Source organism: Staurois parvus, unplaced genomic scaffold, assembly GCF_062004578.1.
Source record: "Staurois parvus isolate SC_StPar_1 unplaced genomic scaffold, SC_StPar_1.0 ptg001642l, whole genome shotgun sequence".
NCBI classification, from domain to species: domain Eukaryota; kingdom Metazoa; phylum Chordata; class Amphibia; order Anura; family Ranidae; genus Staurois; species Staurois parvus.
Genome location: NW_028319438.1, coordinates 2,395,998 through 2,423,216, shown reverse-complemented (window position 1 = coordinate 2,423,216; position 27,219 = coordinate 2,395,998). Strand labels below are relative to the sequence as shown.

General features: G+C 47.9%; 1 protein-coding gene across 2 annotated transcripts in view; it reads left to right on the top strand.

The window, feature by feature from the left end:
* The first annotated feature begins 289 nt into the window (after window positions 1–289).
* Window positions 290–27,219, top strand: part of AP1S1 (adaptor related protein complex 1 subunit sigma 1) — a 95,670-nt gene continuing 68,740 nt past the window's right edge. The window contains exon 1 of one of the 2 annotated variants that reach the window (XM_089663254.1): window positions 290–452. In XM_089663254.1, coding sequence (XP_089519380.1) covers window positions 450–452 — 3 coding nt within the window. In that variant the 5' untranslated portion in view covers window positions 290–449. The remainder of the gene's footprint in view (window positions 453–27,219) is intronic. The other variant, XM_089663253.1, reaches the window with a different exon arrangement.

The window sequence follows — 27,219 nt, the reverse complement described above, 5'->3', positions numbered from 1 at the left end:
ATTTGCTTTCTCAAAAGAAACAGCCAACCACAGCTGCCTCCACATTTTAACCCACCAAAAATATGGCGCCCTCCACTCCCTTTCATCACATAAAGGGGCGTGCCCCCCAAATTCCACCTCTTGACTGCGGATAATTTGTATTGTAGCACGTTTGGACCTTACAGGCTCCTATAGAAAACTTCGCACATGCGTGCTTTGGTGAGCCTAGGCTGACTGGCCGTACCCTGCGTTGGGCTGGGATGAGGGACTGCGCGCGTGCGTGGTAAGCAGAGAAGAGAACCGGCGCATGCGCAGCTCTGCCTTCTAGCCCTCCTCTCTCCTCCTTGCGGGGTGAGGCTGGGGGAGGAGGTGCCGGGTCTGGATACTGCAACCACGAGAGCCCGGGGACCGAGGCCTGAGAAGCAGGCCGACAGACGGGGAGAGAGGCGGCTCAGGGAACGGGCAGCAAGATGGTGAGAGTGGGGGAGAGGGAGAGGAGCCCTGTGTGTGGGAGGGAGGGGGTTACCTGTATACCTGGAGGGGTGACGTCATTTCTGCCTGTCACATGGCAGGGGCTGTGTGGGGGGAGGGGGTCTGATCATACAGGACTGAGATGAATGGAACCTCTATGGGGGAGGGGAGGCAGCAATGGGGTCCCAGCTGTACTCTGCACTGGGGGGTGTCCTGGCTGTACTCTGCACTAGAAGGGTCCCGGCTGTACTCTGCACTAGGGGGTTCCCGGCTGTACTCTGCACTAGGGGGTTCCCGGCTGTACTCTGCACTAGGGGGGTCCCGGCTGTACTCTGCACTAGGGGGGTCCCGGCTGTACTCTGCACTAGGGGGGTCCCGGCTGTACTCTGCACTAGGGGGGTCCCGGCTGTACTCTGCACTAGGGGGGTCCCGGCTGTACTCTGCACTAGGGGGGTCCCGGCTGTACTCTGCACTAGGGGGGTCCCGGCTGTACTCTGCACTAGGGGGGTCCCGGCTGTACTCTGCACTAGGGGGGTCCCGGCTGTACTCTGCACTAGGGGGGTCCCGGCTGTACTCTGCACTAGGGGGGTCCCGGCTGTACTCTGCACTAGGGGGGTCCCGGCTGTACTCTGCACTAGGGGGGTCCCGGCCGTACTCTGCACTAGGCGGGGGGGGGGTCCCGGCCGTACTCTGCACTAGGCGGGGGGGGGTCCCGGCCGTACTCTGCACTAGGCGGGGGGGGGGTCCCGGCCGTACTCTGCACTAGGCGGGGGGGGGGTCCCGGCCGTACTCTGCACTAGGCGGGGGGGGGGGTCCCGGCCGTACTCTGCACTAGGCGGGGGGGGGGGTCCCGGCCGTACTCTGCACTAGGCCGGGGGGGGTCCCGGCCGTACTCTGCACTAGGCCGGGGGGGGTCCCGGCCGTACTCTGCACTAGGCCGGGGGGGGTCCCGGCCGTACTCTGCACTAGGCCGGGGGGGGTCCCGGCCGTACTCTGCACTAGGCCGGGGGGGGGTCCCGGCCGTACTCTGCACTAGGCCGGGGGGGGGTCCCGGCCGTACTCTGCACTAGGCGGGGGGGGATCCCGGCCGTACTCTGCACTAGGCGGGGGGGGGGGGATCCCGGCCGTACTCTGCACTAGGCGGGGGGGGGGGATCCCGGCCGTACTCTGCACTAGGCGGGGGGGGGGATCCCGGCCGTACTCTGCACTAGGCGGGGGGGGGATCCCGGCCGTACTCTGCACTAGGCGGGGGGGGGGATCCCGGCCGTACTCTGCACCAGGGGGGGGGATCCCGGCCGTACTCTGCACCAGGGGGGGGGATCCCGGCCGTACTCTGCACCAGGGGGGGGGATCCCGGACGTACTCTGCACCAGGGGGGGGGATCCCGGCCGTACTCTGCACCAGGGGGGGGATCCCGGACGTACTCTGCACTGCTGTATGAGATGAGAGTGATGACACCAAGTTGATTATTATTACTATTAATATTATTACCATGATGAAATAACAGACGTGGTAACACAAGCGGTCAGAATAGCACCAGTTGCACAGCTCCCGATGTACTCAGGACGATGTCTTTTGGCACACTGACTTATGAAAGTCGGTGCTCCCTGTGACTGTGTGCAACCTTGCCCTTGTCCTGTCATCTGTTGGTGTGTTACAAAACCAGTCTCAAAACTTTTTGATACCACCTCGTGTGTATATGTGTGTATATATTATATAATTATTTTTTTACATGTAAATGGTATATTTCTGTTCTATAGTCTTCCATGCTGTCAGAGATTACTGAGCTTCAAAGAGGTCTAATTGTTGGTGCTGCTGCCTCTGTGACTGAAGTTGCCAATGTATTTGCCGTGTCGTGAGGTCCAGGATCAAAGGTTATGACGGCATGTACAATTTCTGAGAAGATGTTGTCTGTTAATCATAAGCGCGGTCGATATGGTCAACTGACCGAAACAGACAAACAGGACACTGTGCAGGATTGTGACCCGGAATACGAAAAAGAAATGCTGCAATTGTGACTGCAGAACTCAATCTCAGTCTTGTGAAGACTGAGACTGAGATTGAGCTCTTCAGTGACTTCTGCAGCATTTTTTCTTCTTATTCGGGGTCACAATCCTGCGCAACGTCCTTTTGTCTCTTTCAGTCAGTTGACCATATCGACCGCGCTTATGATTAACAGACAACTGACCGAAAGAGACGCAGGATTGTGACCCAGAATAAAAAAAAAAAAATGCAAATGTGACTGACGAGCTCAATCTCAGTCTTCACAGGTGAGTCCTGTGAAGACTGAGATTGAGCTCGTCAGTCACATTTGCAGCTTTTTTTTTTTTATTCCGGGTCACAAGACTGAGATTGAGCTCTGCAGTCACATTTGCGCAGGATTGTGACCCCAAATAAGAAAAAAAAAATGCAGAAGTCACTGAAGAGCTCAATCTCAGTCTTCACGGGACTGAGATTGAGCTCTGCAGTCACATTTGCAGCAGTTGTCCTCTTATTCTGGGCCACGATTCTGCCCTATGTCCTTTTCTCTTTCGGTCAATTGACCATGTCGACTGCGCTTATGATTAATAGACAACTGACCGAAAGAGACAAAAGGACGTTGTGCAGGATTGTGACCCCCCCCCCCCCCCCCCCAAACAAGGGGAAAAAATGCTACAGAAGTCACTGAAGAGCTCAATCTCCGTCTTCACGGGACTGAGATTGAGCTCTGCAGTCATATTTGCAGCAGTTGTCCTCTTATTCCGGGTCACGATTCTGCCCAATGTCCTTTTCTCTTTCGGTCAGTTGACCATGTCGACCGCGGTTATGATTAATAGACAACATTTTCCTGGAAACTGTATATGGAGTCGTAACCTTTGATCCTGGACCTCTTCAGTCACAGAGGCACCAGCTAAGCGGCACCAACTATTTGCCCTCTTTGAAGCTCAGTAAGCTCTGACATGACTCCGTATTATTAGCAGCGCACGCAGTGAATGACGTAAGCGAGGCCTCCCCCTGTTGGCTAGGTGTCTCATCACACAGTGGAAGCAAAAGAATGTTACATCACTTCCGCTTTCAACACAAAATCGGTCGGGCCTTTCACACCTGCAAATCATGGAGTGTTTCCATATTTTTGTCTAACTCGTGTGTATGTGTGTGTATATGTGTGTGTGTATGTATGTGTGTATATATATGTGTATATATATATACAGTGGGGATCGAAAGTTTGGGCACCTCAGCTAAAAATTTGTATTAATGTGCATAAAGAATCCAAGGAAAGATGGAAAAATCTCCAAAAGGCATCAAATTACAGATTAGACATTCTTATAATATGTCAACAAACGTTAGATTTTATTTCCATCATTTACACTTTCAAAATAACAGAAAACAAAAAAATGGCGTCTGCAAAAGTTTGGGCACCCTGCAGAGTTAATATCTTGTACTGCCCCCTTTGGCAAGTATCACAGCTTGTAAACGCTTTTTGTAGCCAGCCAAGAGTCTTTCAATTCTTGTTTGAGGTATCTTTGCCCATTCTTCCTTACAAAAGTCTTCCAGTTCTTTGAGATTTCTGGGCTGTCTGTCACGCACTGCTCTTTTAAGGTCTATCCATAGATTTTCAATTATGTTGAGGTCAGGAGATTGTGAAGGCCATGGCAAAACCTTCAGTTTACGCCTCTTGATGTAATCCCCCGTGGATTTCGAGGTGTGTTTAGGATCAGTATCCATTTGTAGAAGCCATCCTCTCTTTAACTTCAGCTTTTTCACAGATGGCATCAAGTCACCATCCAAAATTTGCTGAAATTTTATTGAATCCATTTTTCCTTCTACTCGTGAGATGTTCCCTGTGCCACTGGCTGCAACACAACCCCAAAGCATGATTGATCCAACCCCATGCTTAACAGTTGGACAGAGGTTCTTTTCATTAAATTCTGTGCCCCTTCTTCTCCAAACGTACCTTTGCTCATTCCGGCCAAAAAGTTCAATTTTAATCTCATCGGTCCACAGAACTTGTTTCCAAAATGCATCAGGCTTGTCTATATGTTCATTTGCAAAGTTCAAACGATGATTTTTGTGGTGAAGACGTAGAAGAGGTTTTCTTCTGAGGACTCTTCCATGAAGACCATATTTGTACAAGTATCTCTTTATAGTGGAATAGTGTACCACAACTCCAGTGTCTGCCAGATCTTTCTGGAGGGATCGTGCAGTCAAACGTGGGTTTTCAATTGTTTTTCTCACAATCCTGCGAGCTGTTCTGTCTGATATTTTTCTTGGTCTTCCAGATCTTGCTTTAACTTCCACTGTTCCTGATAACTGCCATTTCTTAATTACATTCCGAACAGAGGATATTGACATCTGAAAACGCTTTGCTATCTTCTTATAGCCTTCTCCAGCTTTGTGAGCGTCAACTATTTTCAGTTTCAGTTTTCTAGACAACTGCTTAGAAGAACCCATGGTGCTGATTGTTGGGGCAAGGTCAGATGAGTCTGGGCATTTAAAACCTTTGAGATTGACATAACCTGGTCTTCCCAGACGATGATTGAGAACAATCCATGACACTGGCAGGTCTCAGCTTTGAATAGGGGGCAGTGCATGCTATAAATTCTGCAGGGTGCCCAAACTTTTGCAGACGCCATTCTTTTGTTTTCTGTTATTTTGAAAGTGTAAATGATGGAAATAAAATCTAACTTTTGTTGACATATTATAAGAATGTCTAATCTGTAATTTGATGCCTTTTGGAGATTTTTCCATCTTTCCTTGGCTTCTTTATGCACATTAATACAAATTTTTAGCTGAGGTGCCCAAACTTTCGATCCCCACTGTGTATGTATGTATATATATATATATATATTTATTTCCCTTTTAGTTTTTCAGTTGTATAGTCCACCTTGCTGTAAGAGACTACATGGAATGCTTACAAGAAGCATTATAGTCCAAGGCTTGATAAATTTCTTTGAATCTAGGAGCCAGTTTTGGTTTTTTTTTTTTGTGTTTTTCTATTTTTTGCGTAGCGTGGGCTGTCGGCGCCCGGGGCAAGGCAACTTTTAGGCGATAAGCCTCACGCAATGCGATTTGCCACGCTACAATCACAGCAAAACTATACCATGCTTTAGGTGCCATTGAAAAGAATTGCACCTGAACTTGCGTTTTGTGATCACAGCGATTCTGCCAAGATCCCAAAACTCCCAGGTGTGAATAGAGCCACCCAACTTCATGCATGTGAGATTTTGGATGCATTTTCAAACTCAGATTGACATATCACTTTTCACACAAATAGATCTTTCTTTTGGTGGTATTTTGATCATCACTGGATTTTTTCATTTTTTGCGCTACAAATGAAAAAAGACCGAAATTTAAAAAAAAAAAAAGTTTACTTTTTGCTATAAAACATATCCAATAAAACATGAAAAAAAAAAAAAATTTCTTCCTAAATGTAGGCTAAAATGTATTCTGCTACATGTCTTTGATAGAAAAAAAAAAAAGTGTATATTAATTGGTTTTCATGAAAGTTATTGCAACTGCAAATGATGGCATATATAGTATACATTTATTTTTTTTTAATACTAGTAATGGCGGTGATCAGTGACTTATAGTGGGACTGCGATAGTACAGCGGGCATTCTGACAATGGGGGGGGGGCTGACTAACTGCAGTGACCACTGCAGTGACACTAATGCAGTGATCAGTGCTAAAAAAAAACAAACAAACAGACACTGTATTAATGACACTGGGTAGAAAGGGGTTAACATCTGGGGCGATTCAACTAGTAATGACGGCGATCAGCGACTTATAGCGTGACTGCGGCATACATTCTAACACTGGGGGGGGGAACTGACTTGGTGAAACTGACATCCCCAGTGACACCAATACAGTGATCAGTGATAAAAAAAAAAAAAAAAAGCATTGACACTGTACTAATGGCACTGGGCAGGGAGGGGTTAACATCTGGGGCGATCAAAGGGTTAACTGTGTGCTGTGTGTGTTTTACTAGGGAATGTGTTGGCTTTTATTTTCCTGCTTTGCAAAGAGATAGAAACCAGCACATCCCCGCTGACTGGAAAGAGATCTGTGTTTACACTCACAGATCTCTCCTCTGTCAGCTGCTCCACAAATCAGAGTCCCGGTCATGAATTGCTGCCCAGGACCTGGTGATTGGAACCAATAACAGTGCGGGTAGGATGGTGCATGCTCCCCCTACTCGGAAATGTGAAATCACGCACATGTGTGTATTCATATATATGTGTGTATGTGTGTGTATGTGTGTGTGTATATATATATATATTTTGTGATATTGCACAGCAGTAAAACTGCTACAGGGCAGCCTGCTAGTGGTTGAAGTTACTTAACCCCGGACCCTGCATTCACTATATCTGGTCTCCCCGGACCCCGCATTCACTATATCCGGTCTCCCCGGACCCCGCATTCACTGTATCCGCTCTCCCCGGACCCCGCATTCACTGTATCCGCTCTCCCCGGACCCCGCATTCACTGTATCCGCTCTCCCCGGACCCCGCATTCCCTGTATCCGCTCTCCCCGGACCCCGCATTCCCTGTATCCGCTCTCCCCGGACCCCGCATTCCCTGTATCCGCTCTCCCCGGACCCCGCATTCCCTGTATCCGCTCTCCCCGGACCCCGCATTCCCTGTATCCGCTCTCCCCGGACCCCGCATTCCCTGTATCCGCTCTCCCCGGACCCCGCATTCCCTGTATCCGCTCTCCCCGGACCCCGCATTCCCTGTATCCGCTCTCCCCGGACCCCGCATTCCCTGTATCCGCTCTCCCCGGACCCCGCATTCCCTGTATCCGCTCTCCCCGGACCCCGCATTCCCTGTATCCGCTCTCCCCGGACCCCGCATTCCCTGTATCCGCTCTCCCCGGACCCCGCATTCCCTGTATCCGCTCTCCCCGGACCCCGCATTCCCTGTATCCGCTCTCCCCGGACCCCGCATTCCCTGTATCCGCTCTCCCCGGACCCCGCATTCCCTGTATCCCCTCTCCCCGGACCCCGCATTCCCTGTATCCCCTCTCCCCGGACCCCGCATTCCCTGTATCCCCTCTCCCCGGACCCCGCATTCCCTGTATCCCCTCTCCCCGGACCCCGCATTCCCTGTATCCCCTCTCCCCCGGACCCCGCATTCCCTGTATCCCCTCTCCCCCGGACCCCGCATTCCCTGTATCCGCTCTCCCCCGGACCCCGCATTCCCTGTATCCGCTCTCCCCCGGACCCCGCATTCCCTGTATCCGCTCTCCCCCGGACCCCGCATTCCCTGTATCCGCTCTCCCCCGGACCCCGCATTCCCTGTATCCGCTCTCCCCCGGACCCCGCATTCCCTGTATCCGCTCTCCCCCGGACCCCGCATTCCCTGTATCCGCTCTCCCCGGACCCCGCATTCCCTGTATCCGCTCTCCCCGGACCCCGCATTCCCTGTATCCGCTCTCCCCGGACCCCGCATTCCCTGTATCCGCTCTCCCCGGACCCCGCATTCCCTGTATCCGCTCTCCCCGGACCCCGCATTCCCTGTATCCGCTCTCCCCGGACCCCGCATTCCCTGTATCCGCTCTCCCCGGACCCCGCATTCCCTGTATCCCCTCTCCCCGGACCCCGCATTCCCTGTATCCCCTCTCCCCGGACCCCGCATTCCCTGTATCCCCTCTCCCCCGGACCCCGCATTCCCTGTATCCCCTCTCCCCCGGACCCCGCATTCCCTGTATCCCCTCTCCCCCGGACCCCGCATTCCCTGTATCCGCTCTCCCCCGGACCCCGCATTCCCTGTATCCGCTCTCCCCCGGACCCCGCATTCCCTGTATCCGCTCTCCCCCGGACCCCGCATTCCCTGTATCCGCTCTCCCCCGGACCCCGCATTCCCTGTATCCGCTCTCCCCCGGACCCCGCATTCCCTGTATCCGCTCTCCCCCGGACCCCGCATTCCCTGTATCCGCTCTCCCCCGGACCCCGCATTCCCTGTATCCGCTCTCCCCCGGACCCCGCATTCCCTGTATCCGCTCTCCCCCGGACCCCGCATTCCCTGTATCCGCTCTCCCCCGGACCCCGCATTCCCTGTATCCGCTCTCCCCCGGACCCCGCATTCCCTGTATCCGCTCTCCCCCGGACCCCGCATTCCCTGTATCCGCTCTCCCCCGGACCCCGCATTCCCTGTATCCGCTCTCCCCCGGACCCCGCATTCCCTGTATCCGCTCTCCCCCGGACCCCGCATTCCCTGTATCCGCTCTCCCCCGGACCCCGCATTCCCTGTATCCGCTCTCCCCCGGACCCCGCATTCCCTGTATCCGCTCTCCCCCGGACCCCGCATTCCCTGTATCCGCTCTCCCCCGGACCCCGCATTCCCTGTATCCGCTCTCCCCCGGACCCCGCATTCCCTGTATCCGCTCTCCCCGGACCCCGCATTCCCTGTATCCGCTCTCCCCCGGACCCCGCATTCCCTGTATCCGCTCTCCCCCGGACCCCGCATTCCCTGTATCTGCTCTCCCCGGACCCCGCATTCCCTGTATCTGCTCTCCCCGGACCCCGCATTCCCTGTATCCGCTCTCCCCGGACCCCGCATTCCCTGTATCCGCTCTCCCCGGACCCCGCATTCCCTGTATCCGCTCTCCCCGGACCCCGCATTCCCTATATATGGTCTCCCACAGTACACAGAACATGGAAATGCAATTATTTTAGTAAACATAAGCTGCTTAATCCCTTTTCTCATCAGCAGTATATAGCAGTTTTGTGACTTCTATCAGTGTTTGGCCAATCACTGGTTAAAGCTTGTAGGAGTTTTAATTTTGCTCTGGCTGTCCTATGAAGCTGCAGGACCCCTGACCCTCTGTCTGGACAGTGCTGATTGGCCCTGTGCTGATCATATGCACCCTCCCAAAATAACAAAAACAAAAAAAACCTCTCTAGCCATACACACTAAACTGAGTGTGTGCCGAGTGCCTTCTAGGGCTCTGTACTATCAGCAGATGGATTGGGGACAGTAGAAGGGGAGGATCAGAGAAGACAGGATCAAACAGCCTTTTTACATAATGTGGAGCATTAACCCCCTAACAAGCATGTCTTACTGCATATACAGACTGATTGTACTGATGTGGGTTTAGTAACACTTTAAAGTGCATGTAAACACTAACAATGAATGTCCCTAATCTGATCCCCATTGCTCTGTTATATATACACCATTGAAAGTGTTTTTTGTTATCTGTTCAGTAAGTGGAAGAAAATACCTGTTGATCCTGCCAGAAAACCAATGAGCTGCTAACAGTCACAGAGGTAGAGTGTGCAGGAAGTTATCAGTTCTCTTCAGACTACAAACCACATCCCTTTATTATGGAGATGAGAAAAGTGGGCGGTGTTCTGTAGTCCTGTTCTAGTGTGACATCACTGTTATGTCAGTACAGTAAGAGTGAGTGATGTCACACTTGGACAAGCAGTGTGTTGCTGGCAGGATCACCAGGTAACAATAAAGAATAAAAAAATGGCCTTAAAAGGTTAAAAAAAAAATGAATGCAGCCACCACGTCTAATGCAGGCCATAGATGGGTCGAAAATCGGCCGATTTTTCGGCCGAAAATAAAATCGGCCGATTTTCGGATCGTTAGTGGGCGATTTGGTCGGCCGTTTTTCGGTATTTTGGCCTTTTTTTTTTTTCGGTAAAGTTGGAAAAAAATCGGCTGATTTTGCCGATCGGCCGATTTTCGCGGCAATTAGTGGGCAAATCGGCCGATTTTTTACCGATAAAAAATCTGCGCATGAGCAGTGACCTGCAAGAGGAAGACAAAAAGAAGAGGAAGACGATGAAGAAGAGGATGAAGAAGAAGATGAAGAAGAAGATGAGGATGAGGATGAAGAAGAAGAAGAGGATGAGGATGAAGAAGAGGATGAGGATGAAGAAGAAGAAGAGGATGAGGATGAAGAAGAAGAAGAGGATGAGGATGAAGAAGAAGATGAGGATGAAGAAGAGGATGAAGAAGAAGAAGAGGATGAGGATGAAGAAGAAGAAGAGGATGATGAAGAAGATGAGGATGAAGAAGAAGAAGAGGATGAGGAGGAAGAAGAAGAAGAAGAGGATGAGCATGAAGAAGAAGATGAAGAAGAAGAGGATGATGAAGAAGAAGAGGATGATGAAGAAGAGGAGGATGATGAAGAAGAAGAGGAGGATGATGAAGAAGAAGAGGAGGATGATGAAGAAGAAGAGGAGGATGATGAAGAAGAAGAGGAGGATGATGAAGAAGAAGAGGAGGATGATGAAGAAGAAGAGGAGGATGATGAAGAAGAAGAGGAGGATGAAGAAGAAGAGGATGAGGATGAAGAAGAGGATGAGGATAAAGAAGAAGAAGAAGAAGTAGGATGAAAATAAGAAGAATTCCAGTCCAGCAAAAAGTGTCTCTGCAGAGAGCTCCGCTATTTCTGACAGTTCCTTGACATTTATAGAAGTTGCAACATTGTATCTATTTGTTTCTGAATAAAAACATCTGTATCCTAAATGGAAACAAATAGATACATTGTTGCAACTTCTATAAATGTCAAGGAACTGTCAGAAATAGCGGAGCTCTCTGCAGAGACACTTTTTGCTGGCTCTAGACGGGTAGAAAATCGGCCGATTTTTTTTTTTTTTTTTTTTTTTTTTTTTTTTTTTTTTTACCATTGATGGTAACGTCGGCCACTTGAACAACCGATTTTTCGTTTTTTAAAAGAAAAATCTGCAGTTTTTCTCCCCATCTATGGCCTGCATAAGGGCTGGTCAGCTGCAATATTAACTTTTTTTTTTTTTTGGGGGGGGGGGGGGTTAGATATACTTTACAGGTCATGGACACAACAGATATATTTTGGGGTTTCTTTGATTTGATGGGTGAGATATGGAAGGGATTGTATGTCTGATATTCTGTAGTTGCTGTAAACTCCTTGGGTGATTTTTGGGATGCCTTTGGAAAGGGGCTTTCTGGTGCTTAACCCCTTCACACCTGAGGGTAAAACACATCTAAATGCCTAAGCACAATTTTGCAACGTTGACATGTGTTAGTAAAACCGTCCATATCATCACAACTACTTTGTACATCCATGTGGATTATACCGCATTTTTTTCAGGACAAATTGGGCTTTCATTTGGTGGTAAATGGTAATGAATATCTCCTAATTTTTTATTTTTTTTTATTATCAAAGAAAAACTGGCCCAAAATCGTAAAAAAAAATTGTTTTTTTATTTAGCACCAGAGACAAAATTGTGGACCTCCACAAGGCTGGAAAGGGCTAACAGATCTTTGTTTCTTATCCCCGCTTTACAGAGATAAGAAACAGAGAGATCATTCCCTCTGTACAGAGGTGTCAACACAGAGCTCTGGGCTATGATTGGACACAGCCGATCAGCAGGTCCCGCCTGGGAACTGCTGACAGACTCCCACTTTGTACAATCACAGTGGGTGTCGGCGGGGGACAGGTATGTGCCCCCTGAACCAGGCAGCAACGTACCGGTACATCGCTTTGCCTGCATTGGCTGCCCATCTGCAATACATTGCATTTGGGTGGTCCATAAGTGGAGAATATATGCGAGCGCAGTCAGGTATCCCAAGAAAAATCCTTTTGGGACATTTTGATATATATCTATCTATATCTATCTTTGGACATTTATTAACCCCTTCCCCCCCCCGGCGCCTCCCGGCCCTTTAAGAGTTTCAGAAGGTGGGACAGGGTTTAGGGATCATGTGACTGCCGTGACGCGTTGACATGATCGGGAAAGGTCCTGATCGAAAGAGCAGACCGGGACCTTTCCGTGAGTAGTGGACGTGTGCTGGGAGCGCGCAGGGTGCGCACTCTCAGCCCATAGGTTTTTTGTTAATTGCACGCAAATGTGCGGGCGTCTAGGCCCAGACGCCGGGAGGCCGCACATTTGTGTGTGGCCAGTGTGAAGAGGTTAAAGTGTTACTAAACCCACAACAGTACAATCAGTCTGTATTTGCAGTAAAGCATGCTTGTTATACTCACTACGGAACCTAAGGGGTTAATCCTCTGCATTGTGTAAAAAGGCTGTTTGATCCTGTCTTCTCTGATCCTCCCCTTCTTCCAGTGTCTCCCTCTTATCTCCTGAGAAGACATATGTGAAGTCACTCTGCACATGCTCAGTTTGGTGTGTATTGCTAGAGAGGAGTTTTTGTTTTTTTTTTCTTGGGAGAGTGCATGTGATCAGCACAGGACCAATCAGCACTATCCAGACAGAGGGTCAGGGGTCCTGCATCCTCCTAGAGCAGAATGAAAACTCCTCCTACAAGCTTTAACCAGTGCTCTGCTGGACACTGATAGAAGTCACAAGACTGCTCTAACTGCTGATAAAAATTATTTAGCAGTTTATATTTACTAAAATAATTGCATTTTCATGTTGTGTGTACTGTGGGAGACCGGATATAGTGAATGCAGGGGCCGGGGAGACCGGATATAGTGAATGCAGGGTCCGGGGAGAGCGGATATAGTGAATGCAGGGGCCGGGGAGACCGGATATAGTGAATGCAGGGGCCGGGGAGACCGGATATAGTGAATGCAGGGGCCGGGGAGACCGGATATAGTGAATGCAGGGTCCGGGGAGACCGGATATAGTGAATGCAGGGTCCGGGGAGACCGGATATAGTGAATGCAGGGTCCGGGGAGACCGGATATAGTGAATGCAGGGTCCGGGGAGACCGGATATAGTGAATGCAGGGTCCGGGGAGACCGGATATAGTGAATGCAGGGTCCGGGGAGACCAGATATAGTGAATGCAGGGTCCGGGGAGACCGGATATAGTGAATGCAGGGTCCGGGGAGACCGGATATAGTGAATGCAGGGTCCTGGGTTTAGTAACACTTTAACCACTTGCCAACTGCCCTGTCCTAGGTTTGTCGATGACAGGAAGCTCTTTACTTATTCATGTTATAATATTTTGTTTTTTGCTTCATTATTTCACACTTTCTGCGTGGGTGTTTGTTTAGCATCATACTACCAGCGTACACCTGTGTGAGGGAGGTATGTATGTACAGGTGAAAGTTGAAAATATAGAATATCGTGCAAAAGTTCATTTATTTCAGTGCAGCAACTTAAAAGGTGAAACTAATATATGAGATAGACTCATTACATGCAAAGCAAGATAGTTCAAGCCGTGATTTGTCATCATTGTGATGATTATGGCTTACAGCTCATGAAAACCCCAAATCCACAATCTCAGAAAATGAGAATATTCCATGCAATCAATAAAACAAGGATTGTACATAGAACAATATCGGACCTCTGAAAAGTAGAAGCATGCATATGTACTCAGTACTTGGTTTGGGCCCCTTTTGTAGCAATTACTGCCTCAATGCGGCGTGGCCTGGAAGCTATCAGCCTGTGGCACTGCTGAGGTGTTATGGAAGACCAGGATGCTTCAATAGCGGCCTACAGCTCTTCTGCATTGTTGGGTCTCATGTCTCTCATCTTTCTTTTGGCAATGCCCCATAGACTCGTCAGGCGGGTTTGCTGGCCAATCAAGCACAGTAATCCCACGGTCATTGAAACAGGTTTTGCTTTTGGCAGTGTGGGTGGTGCCAAGTCCTGCTGGAAAATGAAGTCCGCATCCCCATAAAGCTCGTCTGTGGAAGGAAGCATGAAGTGCTCCAAAATCTCCTGGTAGACGGCTGCAGTGACCCTGGACTTAATGAAGCACAGTGGACCAACACCAGCAGATGACATGGCTCCCCAAATCACACTGGACTTCAAGCATCTTGCAGTGTGTGCCTCTCCATTCTTCCTCCATACTCTGGGTCCTTGGGCCTCTCCATTCTTCCTCCATACTCTGGGTCCTTGGGCCTCTCCATTCTTCCTCCATACTCGGGGTCCTTGGGCCTCTCCATTCTTCCTCCATACTCTGGGTCCTTGGGTCTCTCCATTCTTCCTTCATACTCGGGGTCCTTGGTTTCCAAATGAGATGCAAAAGTTGCTCTCATCAGAAAAGAGGACTTTGGACCACTGAGCAACAGACCAGGTCTGTTTTTCTTTAGCCCAGGTAAGACGCTTCTGACGTTGTTTGTTGTTCAGGAGCGGCTTGACAAGAGGAATACGACATTTGAAGCCCATGTCCAGGATCCGTCTGTGTGTGGTGGCTCTTGATGCACTGACTCCAGCCTCAGTCCACTCCTTGTGAAAGTCCCCAACGCTTTTGAATGGCCTTTTCCTGACAATCCTCTCCAGGCTGCGGTCATCCCTGCTGCTTGTGCACCTTTTTCTTCCACACTTTTCCCTTCCACATAACTTTCTATTAATGTTCTTTGATACAGCACTTTGGGAACATCCAACTTCTTCTGCAATTCCCTTTTGAGGCTTTCCCTCCTTATGGAGGGTGTCAATGATGGTTTTCTGCACAACTGTCAGGTCAGCAGTCTTTTCCATGATTGTGATTCCTACTGAACCAGACTGAGAGACCATTTAAAGGCTCAGGAACCCTTTGCAGGTGTTATGGCTTAATTAGCTGATTAGATTGGGACACTTTGAGCCGAGAATATTGCACCTTTTCACAATATTCTCATTTTCTGAGATTGTGGATTTGGGGTTTTCATGAGCTGTAAGCCATAATCATCACCATGATGACAAATCACGGCTTGAACTATCTTGCTTTGCATGTAATGAGTCTCATATATTAGTTTCACCTTTTAAGTTGCTGCACTGAAATAAATGAACTTTTGCACCATATTCTAATTTTTCGAGTTTCACCTGTGTATATACATACATACTACAGTGAGCCTTCTGGCCCGTGCACTAGCACAGCTGTCAGATTGGGAGCATCAGCTGAACTTGATCCCAATTGATGTGAATGGGACTGCCTGCATGGGGATTCATGCAACCAGCCCTTGCATGGGGTGTGCTCTGTAGGACGCCAGTATGAATGAAACCTGGGTTTTGCTAATGCATGACAAGGCAACACTTTCTTTGATTGCAGCCCTGTCAGTTGGACATACTCACTTGCCTCTTCTCTACCCTTCCACTCCATTTGAACACCAGGACAAAAACACTTGCTACTTCTGGGTATGGGGGGGGCGCATGGGTGGTTGATCGCTCAGGCACAATGCTTTTTTACATGAGGGTAAGAGGAGAACCATCAGCTCTTTGGAAGCTTATTTAGCAACAACTACCTTTTTTGTTTGGTTTGCAGATGTATTAAAGTGGTTGTAAATGTAGATTTTTACCTTCAGGCAAACTTTTTTTTTTTTCATTTGATAGACTGAAGAAGGATTAGATCACCTGTCAGATTTTATTGCAGTCTGTGTCCCAGTAAGGAAGAGTCACCCTCTCTATTTTTCCTGTTTACCAGTATAAAAGAAAATCCCAAATTTTGGGTTGTCCCCAGAAAAGTAATAGAGGGATAATCTTCCAATGAGGTCACTAGTTCTGTGAGGCGGGGGAGGGGCCAAGCAGTTCCCTTAATTTGCAGGTATTTCCTCTCACTTATTGTTTGGCTATGGGACAGAAGTGAAGGGAAATCTCCCCAGTTGGACACAGATGGCAAAAAAAGAAAAAAAAAAATCTGAGAGGGGTTATAACCCTCCCTTGCTCTAAAATTAAGGGAAAAAAGTTTTGTCTATAGTTCTACTTTAATGCAGTCTCTGTATTTAAGATAAATAAACTTTGTGTCCACCTCCCTGCACCCCCCCATAATACATCAGCACTGTGCCTGAGAGTAGCCCTCGCTCTCCCTCACCCTCTCCCCCTCCCCCCCTCCCTCCCCCCTCTCTCCCCCTCCTCTCTCTCCCCCTCCTCTCTCTCCCCCTCCTCTCTCTCCCCCTCCTCTCTCTCCCCCTCCTCTCTCTCCCCCTCCTCTCTCTCCCCCTCCTCTCTCTCCCCCTCCTCTCTCTCCCCCTCCTCTCTCTGTCCCTCCTCTCTCTGTCCCTCCTCTCTCTGTCCCTCCTCTCTCTGTCCCTCCTCTCTCTGTCCCTCCTCTCTCTGTCCCTCCTCTCTCTGTCCCTCCTCTCTCTGTCCCTCCTCTCTCCGTCCCTCCTCTCTCCGTCCCTCCTCTCTCCGTCCCTCCTCTCTCCGTCCCTCCTCTCTCCGTCCCTCCTCTCTCCGTCCCTCCTCTCTCCGTCCCTCCTCTCTCCGTCCCTCCTCTCTCCGTCCCTCCTCTCTCCGTCCCTCCTCTCTCTCCCCCCCTCCTCTCCCTCCCCCCCTCCTCTCCCCCCCCCCTCCTCTCCCCCCCCCCCTCCTCTCCTCTCCCCCTCCTCTCCTCTCCCCCTCCTCTCCTCTCCCCCTCCTCTCCTCTCCCCCTCCTCTCTCCCCCCTCTCTCTCCTCTCTCTTCTCTCTCTACCCCCCTCTCTCTCTACCCCCCCTCTCTCTCTACCCCCCCCTCTCTCTCTACCCCCCCCTCTCTCTCTACCCCCCCTCTCTCTCCCCTCCCCCCTCTCTCTCCCCAGTTACAGCCGAGAGGAAGGGCTGGGGCTGAGCTGCTCTGTGTGTGTCAGTGGACATACAGAGAGTGGCTCAGCTTCAAGCCCTCATGTTAGTCCCCATAGGAAATGACTTGCTATGGGGGCATTCAGCAAGGAGGAAAAGCCAGGAGCGCCAGTGGAGGACCTCAGAAGAGGATTGGGGATGCTCTGTGCAAAACCAATGCACAAAGCAGGTAAATACAACATAACATGTTTATTTAAAAAAAAAAAAAAAAAAAGTTTACAATCAGTTTCATGGCAGTTTATGTAGTACTCTCGGAAAGGGGGGGGGGAAGCGTGAGTCTAGTGATAGAAGGTGGAAGGAACCACAGGCCAGGGTCTAATAGGGATTTATATGGAAGAAGAAGCAGGAGCAGGCACAAAAAAGGGAAGAGCGGAGGAGGGTTGAGGGACCAGTAGGAGGAAATTACGTAGACCTTTGTGGAAGGCAGCCTGCCATGAGGGAGATAAAGAACAAGTCCAACCTGTGTTACCAGCAGGACCAGAAATGCCTCCTCTGAGTATTGTCAGCAAGCCAGACGGTGGAGAAGGCAGCCTGGATCAAGGCAAGGAATACCTTCCTCACTGGTCGCTGTATTGTCACCAAACAGGTCTCTGAGCACTGGTGACACCTCTGTCATGGACCAGTCATGAAGATGTCCGTATTCAGTATCCGGGCACATGAGGACCAAAACTGAAGTTTAATCTGCTGGTGTTTTGTCTTCCTTGGTTCCTGCTTCTCCGCTTCATCAGCATGCTTCTAAAATGTTCACTTTTTTTTTTTTTTTTTAATTTTAAAAGCATTCTTTGGACACATTTAAGCCTGAATATTAGTCGAAACTCCCAAACAGTATATATTTCCCAAAAGCAGAGACCCTAGAGAATTAAAGGGTGGTAGTTCCAATATTTTTTAATGTAAAACATTTGCATAGCTGTGTATAATGTGCAAATTTCCAGTAAAAAAAAAACGCTAAACTTAATTTTTGGGAACACAGACACAATAAATGTCCCAATTTTGGAAGAAAAAAAAAATGAAAGATGAGCTTGTGCTGAGTAATTCAATACCAAACATATCAAACCGTAAAGGATAAGTTCACCTTCTGCGGAAAAAATAAATAAATGCTTGTTTCCTTGTGGGTACAAAATGTGTGTGTGTATGTATGTGTTATTTATATGTGTGTGTGTGTATATATATATATATATATATATATATATATATGTATGTGAGTGTGTGTGTGTGTGTGTGTGTGTATATATATGATATGTGTGTGTATGTGTGTATATATATATATGTGTGTATGTATGTATGTATATATATATATATATATGATGTGTGTGTGTATATATATGATGTGTGTGTGTGTGTATATATATGATGTGTGTGTGTGTGTGTATATATATATGATGTGTGTGTGTGTGTGTGTGTATATATATGATGTGTGTGTGTATATATATGATGTGTGTGTGTGTGTGTATATATATGATGTGTGTGTGTGTATGTATATGTGTATATATATATATATATATATATATATATATATATTCTAATTGAAGGATCAGGGCCCTCCTATCCCTCTTGTATTGCACTGGATTGTTGCTGTATTGTCTCCCGTTATATTGTAAAGTGCTGAGCAAACTGTTGGCTCTATATAAATCCTGTATTATAATAATATATAAATCCTGTATAATAATAATATATAAATCCTGTATTATAATAATATATAAATCCTGTATAATAAATATATGTGTGTGGGTGTGTGTGTGTGTATGTATGTATATAGTGAGGAACAGAAGTATTTGAACACCCTGCGATTTTGCAAGTTCTCCCACTTAGAAATCATGGAGGGGTCTAAAGTTCACATTGTAGGTGCATTCCCACTCTGAGAGACAGAATTTACAAAAAAAAAAATTCAGGTAATCATATTGTATGATTTTTAAAGAATGTATTTGTCTTGCACTGCTGAACAGAAGTATTTGAACACCTAAGAAACAGCAAGAATTCTGGCTCTGTTACTGCGCCTTTACTCCACTCATTAATCTAACTTAGTAGCACCTGTCTGAGCTCTTTAAAGACACCTGTCTACCCCACAGTCAGTCAGACACCAACCACTACCATGGGCAAGACCGAAGAGCTGTCAAAAGACACCAGAGACATAATTGTGGCCCTCCACAAGGCTGGAAAGGGCTACGGGGTAATTACCAAGCAGCCTTGTGAAAATAGATCAACTGTTGGAGCAATTGTTAGAAAATGGAAGAGGCTAAAGCCGACTGTCAGTCTCCCTCGGACTGGGGCTCCATGCAAGATCTCACCTCGTGGGGTATCACTGATAAGAAAGGTGAGGAATCAGCCCAGAACTACAAGGGAGGAGCTGGTCAATGACATGAAGAGAGCTGGGACCACAGTGTCACGATCTGGGTCAGGTTCAGAGACCAGTTGCTACAGCAGTTGTAAGGCTTACCTGAAACCAGCAGGATTGGTACACCAGCGGCCCACCCTGGAAATGACGCAGGCTCACCTGAGGTGCGGGGTCTAAGCATCCACCGGTCTTCCCCAGAGCTCCTAATGGTGGAGATGGATTTGTCTGCGTGTGAATGCCAGGTCGCAGATCTCAGGATCACCCCACCAGAGAATGAGTAGGCTGGAAACCAAAAGCGGATCAAACAGTTCAGGGATCAAACAGAAGCGGAGTCAGTCACAAGTCAAGGGTCGGTCACCAATGGTAGTAGATAGGATGAGGCAGAATCGTAGTCAGTAGCAAGCCAAAGGTCGGTAACGTAGATGAAGACGGCAGCAGGAACAGTAAGCGGGATATTGGCTGGTAAGGCACAATAATCTGGCAACCAGGAAGTGCAGAGACATGGCTTTTATAGGAAGTTCATGGGAGGAGCAAGGAGTTCAAGGTTCAAGACAAAACAGGGCAAAGGCAGGATCATCCAAAGAATTGTCAAGGGAGCTGTCCAGCATTCCAGGTGGCTCAGTGAGAAGAAACACTGTCTCTCACCGCAGAAGGCCCAGGTTCGATTCCAGGCTCTGACAGTACTCCCCTCCTCACAGGACGTCCCCTGGACGTCTTAGGACCAGGCTTGTGGGGAAACCTCTGGTGGAATTCTCTTATTAGTCTAGGAGCATGAACATTTTCCTCAGGCTCCCAAGAATTTTCCTCTAGCCCATATCCTTCCCATTGGACCAGATATTGCAACTTTCCTCTAAACATCCTAGAATCAAGAATCTTCTCCACCACATATTCTTCTTCGCCCTGTACCTCAACAGGTGGAGGAGGTGGAAGAATTCTTCCAGAGAAAGGATTTTCATGAAATGGCTTGAAAAGCGATACATGAAACACCGGGTGAATCTTCATACTGTCAGGAAGTTTTAAGCGAAAGGTAACTGGGTTGATCTGAGCAGAAATCTGAAAAGGACCAACAAACTTTTGACCCAACTTGGCAGATGGCACATGCACCTTCAGATTCTTTGTTGATAACCAAACTTTGTCACCCACATGAAATGTAGGAAGTGCTCTCCGGTGTCAGCAGCCTTTTTGTAATATTCCTGAGCCTCCCTCAAAGTCTCAATCATTTTCTCCTGAATCTCCTGCAATGTAGTTAGTCTGTTGGTAACAGCAGGAATTGGAGTTGTGATAGGGAGATCAGGAATAAAAACTGGATGATAACCGTTGTTTAAGTAAAAGGGACTTTGAGAGGTGGAACTATGTTTAGAATTGTTGTATGCAAACTCTGCAGTGGGAAGACAGTCCACCCAGTCATCCTGAAGATAAGTGACAAAGCATCGAAGATACTGCTCCATTGTTTGATTAGTTCTCTCAGTCTGACCATTAGACTGGGGATGAAAAGCAGAGGACAGATTGATTGTAACACCCAAGGCTGAACAAAAGCTTTTCCAAAATTTCGAAGTAAACTGCACACCTCTGTCAGACACCACATCATCAGGGATTCCATGCAGTTTAAATACTTCTCGAACCATTAGTTCTGCAGTCTGTTCAGCAGTGGGCACCCCCTTCACTGGAACAAAATGGGCCATCTTTGTGAGACGGTCAACCACCACCAAAATGGTGGTCATTTCTTTTGAGGGAGGTAAATCTACCACAAAATCCATAGAAATAGACCCCCATGGTCTCAATGGAACAGGGAGTGGCTGAAGCAACCCCAAAGGAGAGGCTCGGGGAGTTTTATTGCGTGCACAGGTCAAGCATGAGGCCACATAGCGTTTGACATCCTTCTTGTACCCCGGCCACCAAAAGGAACGTGACAACAGTTCTTCAGTCTTAGTAACTCCAAAATGCCCAGCAAGTTTGGAATCATGAACCAACTTGAGAGCTTCCACCCGAACAGATTCAGGTACATAAAGATGATGTCCTTGAATCCAAAAGCCATTTTTGTACACCAGGTTCATGTCCCTAGGAGGATCATTGAGAAGTGGGTCATTCTCATACCCCTCTTTGAGAAGACTCAAGAATGTCTTTGCACTTGTGGCCCCTAGGAAGTTCTTTTGTGTTAGGATGGAACATTCGGAGTTGCCCTCCAGGGGAGGCTCGGACAGCATCCTTGATAAGGCATCGGCCTTACCATTCCTCGATCCCGGTCGATATGATATAACAAAATTAAATCTGGAAAAGAGTAGAGACCAGCGAGCTTGTCTGGAAGACAATCTCTTGGCCGAGTGAATGAATTCCAGATTTTTATGGTCCGTGAGAACAATTACAGGATGATTAGCCCCTTCTAGCAGATGCCTCCATTCAGAAAAGGCTTCCTTAATTGCCAGTAGCTCTTTATTCCCAATGTCGTAATTTCTTTCGACTGAGGACATCAAACGGGAGAAGAAGGCACAAGGATGAAACTGCATCTTTTCACCACTTCGCTGAGACAGGATCGCTCCCACGGCAGAATTGGAGGCATCCACTTCCACTGTAAAGGGTAGTTCAGGATCCGGATGTACCAAAATTGGTGCAGAAGTGAAAAGAGTTTTTAGTTTTTCAAACGCAGCTTGTGCCTCAGAGGTCCACACAAAGGGTACCCCTTTCTTTGTAAGCTGTGTGATTGGAGCTATCACTTCAGAAAAGTTTCTTATAAATTTCCTGTAAAAGTTGGCAAACCCGACGAAACGTTGAATTTCCTTAACATTTCCAGGTGCTGACCAATCTACCACTGCTTTAATTTTCTCGGGATCCATGCTCACGCCCTCTGGAGAAGTGATATAGCCTAAGAACTGGATCTGGGTTTGTTCAAACTCACATTTTTCCAATTTAATGTAGAGTCTATTCTTCCTTAATCTTTCAAAGACTGTGCAAACATGTTTGCTGTGCTCCTCCCAATTATTGGAAAAGATAAGGATATCATCTAGATAGGCAATCACAAATTGGTCCAACAGATCACGAAAAACATTGTTGACAAAATGTTGAAATGTTGCAGGGGCATTGCAAAGTCCAAACGGCATCACCAAGGACTCGAAATGCCCATACCTAGTTCTGAAGGCAGTCTTCCATTCGTCTCCTTGACGAATGTGGACAAGGTTATATGCCCCTCGTAGATCAAGCTTGGTAAAGATCTTGGCAGAGCGAAGTCTTTCCAACATTTCAGAGATCAAAGGTAATGGATAGCGGTTTTTAATAGTAATTTTATTCATGTCTCTGTAGTCAATGCATGGACGCAAGGTGGAGTCTCTCTTTTCAACGAAGAACAGGGCTGCCCCCGCAGGAGAAGTTGAGTGTCTAATAAAGCCCTTCTCCAAATTCTCATCGATCCACACCCTGAGTACTTTTAATTCAGGTTCCGACAGATTGAAGAGGTGGCCAAAAGGTATTTCTGCCCCTGGAAGCAGCTCAATGGGGCAATCATATAGGCGATGAGGGGGTAATAGATCTGCATTCTTCTTGTCACAGATGTCCTTGAACTCATGGTACTGTGTGGGCAAGTTGTCATATGACTGGGTAGCCACTATATCACCTTGCGCTTCCTTGGTCGGTGATGAACTTGGTCGGCAAGGTTTTTTGCAATGTTTTTCACAGTGGGAGGATGTAAAATCTATAGTCCGTGCTCCCCAGTTGATGGAAGGATTGTGAGTGGAGAACCAAGGAATGCCCAGGATGATGGGAAACTTGGGTGATGTAATCAGCTGAAAGCTGATGGTCTCACAATAGTCAGCCTCAAACAGTTTCAGGGGGACTGTTTTATGAAGATCCTGAAGATAAGGGTGACCCATCAACTGTCTCCATATCAATAGGGGTAAATGTGTCTCTTGCTTCAATATTATTGCTGTTGGCAAACTCTATATCCATAAAGTTCCCCCCCGCCCCGGAGTCCAGCATAGCTGAGCAGGAGATTTCACGGCCCTCAGATACCAATTTTAATAGGGATAACAAAGTGAGAAAGTAGTGAGTTCACTTTATTCTCTTCAGAAATCAGTGGGGAGACAGACTGGCTTATGGAGTTTATGTGTTCAGGCTCAATCGCATCAGTCACAGCAATAGTTCTTTTAACCTTGTTAGGACAATTAATTGCATGATGACCAGAATCCCCACAATAAAGACATAAGTTCTCTGAACGTCTTCTCTCTTTCTCCTGGATGGAAATGGATCTCTTGATCGCATCAACCTGCATAGGCTCAGGAGTGTTAGAACCCAGAGAGACTCTTGAATCCTGCTGAACAAATGGACTAGCAGAGAAATGCATGCCCCTATTACTTCCAAACATTCCCAGCCTCTCCTTCCTCCTTTCTGTAAGCCTTTGATCGATTCGGATACACAATTGGATAAATTCCTCAAGATCATTAGGAGTATCACCTCTGGCAAGCTCATCCTTTTACCTGTTCAGAAAGCCCTTGGCGGAAATGGCTCTTTTGTGCTGCAGGGTTCCAAGTGGTATCTGCCATCCAACTTCTGAATTCGGCTGTGTATTCAGCGACCGAGCGTCTACCCTGCCGCAGACTATGCAATTTTGCTTCGGCAGTAGCACAACGGTTGGGATCATCAAAAACCTGATTCATTGCGGTCCAAAAGGTATCAAAATTATTCAGAATGCTATGGTTCTGCTCTATATAAGGGGAGGCCCAAGCTAGGGCTTCCCCAGTCAGAAGCCCAATAATAAACATTACCTTCTTTTTCTCTGAAGGAAACGCAGCAGGGTACATTTGGAAATATACACGACATTGATTAAGGAAACCCCTGTATTGGCGGCGGTCTCCATTAAACTTAGCTGGTTGGGGCTGGGGCATATGTGAGCTAGGATCATCTCGATTCAGCAGTTGTCTCTGCAGAGCCTGAATCTCTCCCTGTTGCCTTTCTACTATACCTTGCAGTTCAGAAAATTTTTCTTGGTAGGTAACACCAAACTCTTGCAGCTCTGAAATTTGCTGCCTGACAGGAGCCATGGCATTTGCTATAGCGGCCTCCATGTTTTGGGCCAGATTATTCTGTCATGATCTGGGTCAGGTTCAGAGACCAGTTGCTACAGCAGTTGTAAGGCTTACCTGAAACCAGCAGGATTGGTACACCAGCGGCCCACCCTGGGAATGACGCAGGCTCACCTGAGGTGCGGGGTCTAAGCATCCACCGGTCTTCCCCAGAGCTCCTAATGGTGGAGATGGATTTGGCTGCGTGTGAATGCCAGGTCGCAGATCTCAGGATCACCCCACCAGGGAAGGAGTAGGCTGGAAACCAAAAGCGGATCAAACAGTTCAGGGATCAAACAGAAGCGGAGTCAGTCACAAGCCAAGGGTCGGTCACCAATGGTAGTAGATAGGATGAGGCAGAATCGTAGTCAGTAGCAAGCCAAAGGTCGGTAACGTAGATTAAGACGGCAGCAGGAACAGTAAGCGGGATATTGGCTGGTAAGGCACAATAATCTGGCAACCAGGAAGTGCAGAGACATGGCTTTTATAGGAAGTTCATGGGAGGAGCAAGGAGTTCAAGGTTCAAGACAAAACGGGGCAAAGGCAGGATCATCCAAAGAATTGTCAAGGGAGCTGTCCAGCATTCCAGGTGGCTCAGTGAGAAGAAACACTGTCTCTCACTGCAGAAGGCCCAGGTTTGATTCCAGGCTCTGACACACAGTTTCAAAGGTCACTGTCGGTAGAACACTACGCCGTCGTGGTTTCAAATCATGCATTGCACGGAAGGTTCCCCTGCTCAAGTCATCACATGTCCAGGCCCGTCTGAAGTTTGCCAATGACCATCTGGATGATCCAGAGGAGGCATGGGAGAAAGTCATGTGGTCAGATGAGACCAAAGTAGAACTTTTTGGTCTAAACTTCACTTGTCATGTTTGGAGGAAAAAGAAAGATGAGTTGCATCCCAAGAACACCATCCCTACTGTGAAGCATGGGGGTGGTAACATCATGCTTTGGGGGTGCTTTCCTGCAAAGGGGATAGGACGACTGCACTGTATTAAGGAGAGGATGAATGGGGCCATTTATTGTGAGATTTTGAGCAACAACCTCCTTCCCTCAGTCAGAGCATTGAAGATGGGTCGTGGCTGGGTCTTCCAACATGACAACGAACCGAAGCACACAGCCAGGATAACCAAGGAGTGGCTCCGTAAGAAGCATATCAAGGTTCTGGAGTGGCCTAGCCAGTCTCCAGACCTAAATCCAATAGAACATCTTTGGAGGGCGCTGAAACTCTGTGTTGCAACAGCCCCGAAACCTGACAGATCTAGAGGAGATCTGTGTGGAGGAGTGGGCCAAAATCCCTGTTGCAGTGCAAACCTGGTCAAGAACTACAGGAAACGTCTGACCTCTGTAATTGCAAACAAAGGCTTCTGTACCAAAATTGAATATGGATTTTCTCAGGTGTTCAAATATTTATGTTCAGCAGTGCAAGACAAATCATACAATGGGATTTCCTGAATTTTTTTTTAAATTCTGTCTCTCAGAGTGGGAATGCACCTACAATGTGAATGTCAGACCCCTCCATGATTTCTAAGTGGGAGAACTTGCAAAATCGTAGGGGGTTCAAATACTTCTGTTCCTCACTGTGTGTATGTATATATGTGTGTGTATATGTCTATATATATATATATATATATATATATATATATATATAAATTCTTTTTGTTTTAATTTAAGGCGCCAGCAGAGCATTGCACCCACGATCAGCTGATCACGGGTGCAGTCTGAGAGTACTGCAGACTCTCTGCATAGCTGTGTGTCTGTACCTCATACAGGCAGGCAGTTACCTGAGAGGAAGAAGCTCAATAGACTATGAGAGTGCTCACCGGCGCCCTCGCGGTGTATTGAGAACTACAAGTCAGCTGTAATGGCCGATGGTACGTTTGTAGTTCATTAATTGACAGGAAACTGTAAATGAATGACACGGCCAAGTGGGCAGAGCCCCGCACAACTGCACTGTTTTCAGATTGTGACAGTGGGTGTGGGGATAAGATCCCCGGCCCGCTGTCACAGGGAGGAGGGATCGAGGCAGAGCTGCAGGAACATGTAAAACTTATCCTTTAACCACCTCCCGCCCGCCATATAGTCCAATGACGAGCACAAGGTGGTTCTCTTATTCTGGGAGGACGTCATGTGACGTCCTACCATTCTCACCGTGCATGCGTAGCTCAGGGAGCATGCAGCGTGGCAATCGGCGGTGCGCTGTGTCCCTCGGACACAGTGGATCACCGATCACGGAAAGAGCCGCAGATGTTGGCTCGGTCATGTGACACAGCTGATCACATGTAAACAGGGAAATGCCGGTTATCGGCATTTCTCTCCTCTCGAGCTGTCATGCTGACAGAGGAGAGGAGAGCCGGTAATCAGCTTTCCGCAGAGGGGACATTTACACTGATCATCAGGGCAACAAAAATGAGCTGTTTGGTCGAGGTGCCAGAAAGAAGCTTTTACTGCACCAATGCCAGAAAAAAGCCCGGCTACAATATGCCTGACAACACCTTGACATGCCTAACCAGGCCTTCTTGTGTCATTGATGCAGTAAAGGCTTCTTTCTGGCACCTCCACCATGCAGCTCATTTTTGTTCAAGTGTCATATTGTGCTCCTTCAGAACAACCACACTGTATTTTTCCAGAGCAGCCTGTATTTTTCTTGTGGTTACCTATGGGTTTCCCTTTGTATCCCGGACAATTCTTCTATCAGTTGTGGCTGCAATCTTTCTTGGTCTACCTGACCTTGGCTTGGTATCAAGAGATCCCCGAACTTTCCACTTCTTAATAGGTGATTTATCAGTACTGATTGGCATATTCAAGGCTTTGGACATCTTTATATGTCCTTTTACATCTTTATAAAGTTCCATTACCTTGTTACGCAGGACTTTTGACAGTTTTTTTCTGATCAGTATCTAGCCTAGTCAGTGCTTCCACGTAAGAGCTAACAAACTCATTGACTATTTATACACTGACACTAATTGTAA